Source organism: Phalangium opilio, unplaced genomic scaffold (genome assembly GCF_054372755.1).
Source record: "Phalangium opilio isolate 3A_F unplaced genomic scaffold, DU_Popi_V2 ptg000060l_1, whole genome shotgun sequence".
In the NCBI taxonomy this organism is placed as follows: domain Eukaryota; kingdom Metazoa; phylum Arthropoda; class Arachnida; order Opiliones; family Phalangiidae; genus Phalangium; species Phalangium opilio.
Genome location: NW_028324177.1, coordinates 5030410 through 5038684, shown reverse-complemented (window position 1 = coordinate 5038684; position 8275 = coordinate 5030410). Strand labels below are relative to the sequence as shown.

The 8275-nt window shown below is 36.9% G+C and overlaps 1 protein-coding gene across 1 annotated transcript; it reads right to left on the bottom strand.

Moving 5' to 3' along the window:
* Nucleotides 1–5345: 5345 nt before the first annotated feature.
* LOC149666727 (ATP-binding cassette sub-family C member 2-like) lies at nt 5346–7056 on the bottom strand. The gene is made up of 6 exons (XM_089841634.1): nt 7047–7056; nt 6932–6957; nt 5997–6251; nt 5707–5947; nt 5527–5647; nt 5346–5457 (listed from the first exon to the last, which is right to left on the bottom strand). The coding sequence occupies exons 1-6, from the start codon at nt 7054–7056 to the stop codon at nt 5346–5348; spliced, it is 765 nt and encodes a 254-aa protein (XP_089697760.1).
* Between the last annotated feature and the right edge of the window lie 1219 nt (nt 7057–8275).

Below are 8275 nucleotides of genomic sequence, written 5' to 3'. Positions count from 1 at the left end.
TATACCCGTATTTCGAAACTTAGAAAGGATAATGATGTCACGAGTTTCATGGGTGGTTCTCCCGTAAACAGAAAAACTTCGAAGAATGACAATATCACTGGAGTTTCGCCCACTTTTAATTGAGTTTGATCGTGAAGCGAAAAAACCGATAGATCAGAGCACAAAAACTTGTTTAAAAAAAAATTTTTGAATGACACTCTTAGTAACTAAGACGTTTTTATAAAGTAAAGGGTGACAACGCTATTTGAACCTTACTTTGCGACAAGTTGTTGTACTCCCCCTCGCTGTCTTGCTGAAAACATCTATATTTCTGAAAACACATAACGTGATTGTTAAAGTAAAAGTGGCATAGAAAAAGGTCTAGGTACTTCCTAACCGGTGTTTCAAGAAATTGTATAAGAAATACCACATGCAAGTAACAAAATCATTCTTGGTATTAAATTCGTCAAGTTCCTAAGCAAATCATGAATATCTGGATTACTCAAAGGGATACTTAGGACTAGAATATTTTCTTTTATCATCAAAAGAGTGTTTAAAAAAATTAATTTAACAATTGGAACGATGTTTCTATCTGCAATAGTAGGGATGCACCGATATGGGTACAGCCGATATATCGGCCGGCCGATATATCAGAAATTCGTAGCCGATATATCGGCCGATATTATCGGCCCATAAAAAATATTATTTCTCCATGAATATCGTTTCCAAGAGTAGAATCAACATTATTTAGGACCATTTTCCTATTAACTTTGTTTTATGAGAGACATGTGTCACATTTCTTTCGTTTAATGTGGTACCGCTACATATTTTAGCCTTAACCCCCCTTCCTTAAAAAATGGTGTGCTCTAAGTTAAATTCTTTGCTTGGTTTTCAGTAAAAATGCAGCTCCTTTTTTTGTTCAACAATTAAGAATTAGCGTTATAAGCAAACTTATGGAGAGCAAATGAAAAGTTCAAAGTGTACATTAGTGACACCAAACGCATTAGAGAGCGTCAGTATCGACTTCGATTGTTTGTTGGATGTATGAGAAACTAGGGAAATTACTTTCTCAGAGTCGTGAACAACGGAATAAAACTGAGATAGTGGAAAACCTTGCATTTTTAAAGGGAAATGTTAAATTGTGGGTTTAAATTTAAGTGATGTGTTTAAATTAGTATTCATTGAGTGCCTTATAACTTGTCACGTTTTTCCCGAAAATATCGGTTTACATGAAGCCGATATTGGCCGATACCGATATGAAAAAGATAGGCCGATATATCGGCCGATTTATCGGTAACCGATATATCGGTGCATCCCTATGCAATAGTAAAGAAGATAAGAGCAATAATGTTTCCGTAATGGACACTACGCGTTAGGCTTTTCCGCGACGCACTGGGAAGTACGCCATTGGATGAATCCGTCAGGTGGTACTAGACGTCCAAAAGGGGTACTTTCTAGTCCTTTGTGGGAAAACGTAACGGGTAGTGTCCATATATACGAGCCATTACGGAAACTTAATTGCTCGTATCTTTTTTAATGTTGTATTTAGAAACACGGTTCCAATTGATATATTCACTATTTTAAATTCTCTTTCGATTAAGAGTAAAAATTCTATCCGGGGGTTTCTCTTGAAGGCAAGACCATCCATGCATAATTAGCGTTGCCAAATTCAACAAACGCTTCTTAATATTTTTTGTAGAACATTTGACAAATAAGTAAATTTAATTTATAACAGGAAAATTTTACTAATTAATACTTGGGCCATGATATTTAAATGAAGGGTTACAAAAGTGACACCCACTTACATTGTCCAATAATAATATGACTACCGTTTTATTTATATTTTTAAAACTGAAATTAAAATGAGAACTTAAATGAATAAAAACGAGAAAATATATTTGAAATTAGAAACGGCAAAAAGCCTTACTGGTAATAGCTGCTCAAAACTGGTTTATCCATAATAGATTAGTTAAACGATCAATTGTTTTTGTCTGCGAAATTAGAAAACCGAATGAAATTTATAAGGCAAAATAAAGTAGAAAAGAGGTTCATATACAATTTAAAGTATTCAAAAAATATTTCTTACCAAATTTTGTTTACTTCTAACATCGAGAGCGACGATTCTAAAAAATTTCTAAAAGTTTTACAAAATCCTCGGCGAATTTAAGAACAGGAGACCCTACAAAATTGACGTTTTAGAATTATGCTTTATAAATTTTTGAACCTTATTTTACATGGAATTTGAGTAAATATTTAAACAATCTTTTTACCGAACTTTTCTAAGGCCGTTGCATTATTGAATGCGGCTTTGTTTCCACGACCAAATTCTATCGATGTAATGGTGTATATTGAAGTGTATCTTATTTCACTTTCATAGGAATTTTACCTTGTGTAGGTTTTCAAAATTAAACACGCAATGGTTTATTATTAACCTCGAATAAATTATTGCACGCTATTATATTATTATTATTAAACATTAGAACCGTAAATATTGTGCGTTTAATTTCTTTTGATTCTTAAGTCTTTTATGGGTAACATGCTTTCACCATTTGGATATAGCCTGACTGAGACGTGTTTTGACAGCAAAGCGCTTTACAAATGATTAAATATAACGATCCAAAGGTTCCTCTATTTTATTTTTAATACTTTAAATATTTATGTAGGTGATATAAAATGGGACACTGTCTGTACACGGAATAAGTACTACACAAAGGTTCATTTAGACTGATAACTCAAAGTAACGAAATATTTAGTGGATCCACTCAGACTGTTGAAATGCCAAACTTACAAAACATTGTTTCCAATCTTATTTTTAGTTATACCTGCGTTGCAACCATATGGTATTGTTCATAATCCGACCCAAAGCAACAACGCTAATATAAAATGTATACTGAACATTTTAAACATGAAACTATAAACCAAACTCGATGAAATTTTCAAATTATAGAAGTTGTATCCAGACGTTCGTGCCCCAAGTTCAACTCACAACTAATACGGTTAAAAATGAAGATATCGGTCATAATTTTAATTACGGTTGTTTGTTTACAGCAACCAGAAGTTAATTTTCGCGTTGCAAAGTACAAATAGTAATAATTCGAGGATGAAACTCATCAAAGCAATTGACAAACACAAAACGTATAAGAGAAAAGCGCCACTAATTGAAGTGACGTTAAAACTGTGAAATTCTTCTTGCGGGGTTTTCCATAACATGCGATCCAAGATGTAACCTTGATCTCTGTTCATGTAGGCGAACGGTTTGGTTTCGAAAACTCTCATGATCCTGCAAATAGACCTGTAAATTCTCTGTACGTTGCAATTACGAACTTAATGCCTTTACGGACTTACCCTTGAAGTATATTTTCAGTAGTATTTGAGGCGTTATCAAAGCGATGTATCTTAACTACTTCCAGGAACGTTTCAACACTCTTTGTTGATTTCCGAATTTTAACTTTAATGTTATTTTTGTCTTTCTTGACAAATTTATTGACGCTTTGTTTCAAATCACTGATATGAGTAAATAAAGCAATTTTTCGATATTGTAGTCCATCAAGAATTTGATTCTTTTCGTACTGGTCAACTTTAACCATTTTGTCGAACAAGGAGTCTTGAAAGTCTTTGCTGCTAATTCCTGGAATTCCATCCTTTAGAAACAAAAAAACGAACGTTTACCGCAATTCATAGTTCATTAACTTGATGAAAGTGAAACTCACTTTAGTCCAAAAGAACTTAGTTTCTGGGGAATATCTAACTAAAGCCGGTGTTATGTTTGGATATTTTAAAAGATCACTGGCTGTTTCTAATATTTCATATGATTTGACTGAAAAGTCGCTCTTCATGTAACTGGAAACAAAGACGGTAATAACCAAAACTGATAACAACCAAGATGACCACACAATACGAAATGCAAAAATATTGGGTAGATCACTTTGAACTGCCACTGCAATTCATTAAATACAAGTCAAATGAAGATTATCACTCAGTTTCTAACTAATATGAAGCAAAGGCAAACAGAAAAAACAGGAAGTGTGCAGTAAGGAAAGCGTAGGCAATTTGTGATTCACCAACTAAAAAAACTATTGTTTTCATTGTCTTGTTTGAATATAAGCACTAGTACGCCGACAAACAACATTACATTAAACAAGCTGAGGAATGAAGTGTAATATCGATTTTCTTTCTATTTGAGTTACTTGGTAATTAAGCGGAATTGGACGCCTTTTTGCGTTTGGCCTGATTTGAGATCCATTAAATCTACAATAACCCTTACTTTGTTTGAGCATCAATCCCAATGTCTGCCATACACGATTAAACCAAGTATAAAAGCAGAAGTGGATCATATTACAGCTCCCTAGAAGTACTGGACGATATAACATCGCTGTGCATCAGAATTGTCTCCTAGCACTGAAGAGGAAAGGGTATATGCGAAACGCAGCGGTGAATTTGTGAACTAAACCAGAGGAATGATTTTGCCGCGAAATAAATTTTTAAAAAGTGGGGCAAGCAAACGGAAGTAAGTGGTAGCCAATGAGGAAAGGTTTGAGAGAGAAGACCGCGAAAGAAAACAAGTTGTTCCATACAAAGTGTTGGGTTGTGAATATAATAGTAGAAGTCCACTTTATTTTTCCGATTTTAAAAAATAATTGGCGGACTATAGGTATTTCGCGCGATTTTAAACGGTTTTGTTGAAAAGGAAATTAATACGAGTTCAAATGTTCAAAATAGCCTTCATCATGCTAGAACATTTATAATGCATCCCTAATACAGCACTGAGCTTCCACTGATTTTAAGGTTTTTAGCGGGGATAGTTAAACCAATTTAATACTAATTATAGGTATTAGGTAATGTGCGTCGACATGGAAATTTGTTTTCCTTTTTTTAAGTACGACAATTTTTTACAATTTTTTACAATACTTTAACGTTTTCCGTTTGCGAAAGATGCTGGTCAATATTTTTCAGTTTTACAAAACGTTTTAGTCGCGTACGGTTAAGTGCCTTTAATATCTTTCATTTGGGCATGCGACGATTGTAATTAGCTACATTGATCCTAGGCGTTTTTCCCAAATAGCAAAGAAACATAAGTCAATCTAAATCAAAATTATTACGCAATAACAAGCTTCACACTAATCACGACACTGACGGCGGTCTGACAGCAATGACCATCAACCGGAACTTTCGAAGGTTAAGGTAACTCCAGATCCAGGTTAATGGGCAAACTATGCCTTTAAAACTGAGCTAGATGGCGGGCTTGGATGTCTTGGAAGAAAACGCTGTTTACAAAAGCATAACCTACGTCCAGTACTTATGGGGAGCTGTAACATGATCCACTTATGACTGTACATAACATTAAAAGTTTTTAATTTAAAAGTGATCTAGATTATTTTGGCCCCTTTCGCCAAATCGTAGAACAAAGATTGCCCATTCTTCAAGAGAGCAGCTGGAGAGTTGAATTCCACAATTCGGCCCTGATCGAGAACTATCACCCTATGAAGAGTTGAGTAACATAAAATTAGCCAATCATTTTAAGCCGGTTTAATAGGTAGGTAAACCAACTTGTCGTACTCCATGATGGTGTTTATTCCGTGGGCGATGGTGATGATGGTAGAGTTGGCGAATTCCTTCTTGATGGTCTCTTGAATGAGATCGTCGGTGTCCTTGTTGACCGAGGCCGTCGCTTCATCCAAGATCAGGATCTTGGTGTTCCTCAACAAGGCTCGAGCCAAGCAGACCAACTGACGCTGACCACCTCCACGTTGTTACCTCCTTCGGCCACGGGGTGATCCAGTCCCTGCTCGAGTGACGTCACGAAGGATTTCAGGTGCGAGTATTCCAGGGCGGCCCACAGTTGCTGGTCGTCTTTTTGCCCGAAAGGATCCAGGTTGAGTCTGAGCGTGCCCGAGAAGAGGACGGGCTCTTGTGGGATGATGGTCAGTCGCGAACGAAAATCGGACAAGCCCAATCCCTCCACGACGATCTAACCGTGCACCCCTTCGATGAGACGGAAGAGCGCCAGCGTCAGCGACGACTTTCCGGTACCTATCCGCCCCAACACGCCCACCTTCCTTCAAGACCAAATCCAATCCTTTGCGGTATGTGGTGCTGTAGTTCTGGAATATGATTTGTCCTCGTTGAGGCCAGTCAGCAGGTGGTTGTGATTCTGGTTTCTCCCACTCGGCCTCGGACTCCAAACGACAGTATTCGTCAACTCTTTCTATGGAGACGAGATTTGATTCAAAAACCGTAGAGCCAGCGATGAAGAATTTCAGGTATTGCACAAGCTGTTAGATCAAAATATTAAATTAGTACTTAATTTGCAGAAAATAAATAATTAGCGCAATTTGGTGATTTAATACTCAAGGGAATTTTTCGTGAGACATTTCAATTAAAAAAAAAATAATATATTTCATTCATAAATATGACCTGATAAAGCCTTAAGTGTAATGATAATGATATTTCACCTAAAGTATACAAATTAAAACAAAAGTTCCGATCAAGTAGGGGATGGGGTACCTGGTCGTGCACGTTTCCTAAATTTCGTACCCTCTTTCCAGGAGGTGTTACCATCCTGACATTACACATACATTATAGTACCCCTCCGTGACGTTTACGTCACTCGGAAAAGTAATAAAGCTTGTCAATGCCATGTCATGAAATGACAATTAAACGGTTTCTTGAAAACGTATCAAAATGTTATCCAAACTATAGCTTCTACAATCTACAAAAATAAAGAAAAACATACAAAAATGCGGCCCTAGGTTTAAAATTACATTGTCGTCTGGTTGCTGTGATATTTTGCTCATTTAATCTGTCATTCAAACCCCCGCATGCAATTCCATCTCTTCGTTAATTAGTCCTTTTCATTCGTCCCACTTTTGAGATCTTTCACAATCAAGCTAGGTTCAAGAGTTAAAAGAAAAACCAGCTGATATTTTGTCATACTGGCTTCGTCTCCACTTACCCGATCGGCATTAGCCAAGATCAATCCTACAAAATCAGATCAGAGTCTCTTTGCTCAAAATGATGAAAATTGCGGTGCAAAACATCAAGCAATTGCTCAAGATATTGTGTCGTACTGTCAGCCATCTGGAAAGAAATTGCATTTTATTGAATGTCCGAATTGCTTTGCATCCACATTAAGGTTTCAACCCAAAGGTAATAATGAAGTGTAGGTGCGGATAGCAGGCTGTCATCCCAAAACGAAAAAGACGCGATTGAAACCAGGCTTTATTGACGCAATTGCAAAATTACCTTTGTGCCATGTTCATCATGTAGTTAGCGGCAGTGCATTCGTCGATCAGTTTTAAAAAGTGTCCTTCGAAGTTCTGTCCGGCGTCACACGCTCTGATGACAGTGCTGCCAGCCACTGATCCTCCCACATGCGAAAACAAGAAGGAATTTCTCACGCTGGTTATCCGCTTGAATTGACGATTGCTCGACATCAAGTAACGCTGCCAAATATATGGGAAAAGCTTCGGTTTAAATGATATATTGTGAAGTAATTCATTCCAGAAGTGGGCTCGAGCATTCCGCGGTTAAGATGCGGGTGCCTTCTACAACATGTTGCAATAAAATACGTAAAAGACAAAACATTTTAAGATTTAATAATTCAAGGAATGTTATTTCGCTGGGTTAAGAAGTCGTGGCACCAAGTCATCTTTCCCGTCGCTTTTAGGGATTTTCTACGCTTAATAAAGCTGTAATTGTAATGCCTATTAAGATCATTAAATGCCCAAAATAATATAGCCTTTTTTCAATGTTTATTTTTATGTTTTCTATTTTACCATAGCCTCCAATGCAACCAACGCCCAGATTACTAAAAATCAAAAGTGGCTACCCCATAATCGTTACGAATTCGGTGTTTAACCACAACAATTAATATTGAGGGTGATACTAGATAATTACTTATGACTGGAGACTAAAATCGAGTTCCTACCTGAAGTAAAAGGTATCTAACTAACACGACAATGCAGGGAATTATGAATAACGGTAAATATATTGCAATTGCTAAGGCGTAAACAACTAAAAATATCAATCCGACATTGGTTGCTCTTAACATCGCAGAAAATTGCTGGTCTAGGGCGTCGATATCTTGGGAGAAGCGATTGAGTATCCTTCCAAGTGGGGTCGTGTCGATGAAGAACATGAGAGAGCGAAATACTCTATCGAGCATTTTCCCATGTAGACAGTTTGCAGCTCGTAGACAGCGAAGAACGCTGATGATAACGTACAAAAATGTTTGAATGGCTTGGGTTAGACCAAGAGCGACTAAGACCGCTATACGGGTTGCCTTCAAGTCTAGGTT

What these genes read in the sequence shown, in the direction of transcription:
- LOC149666727 (XM_089841634.1), bottom strand. An exon ending in TCTTGGCTAATGCCGATCGG is followed by an intron (nt 6,252 to 6,931) that starts GTAAGTGGAGAC and finishes TTGATCTAACAG; the next exon opens with CTTGTGCAATACCTGAAATT. An exon ending in ACCATCATGGAGTACGACAA is followed by an intron (nt 5,458 to 5,526) that starts GTTGGTTTACCT and finishes AACTCTTCATAG; the next exon opens with GGTGATAGTTCTCGATCAGG.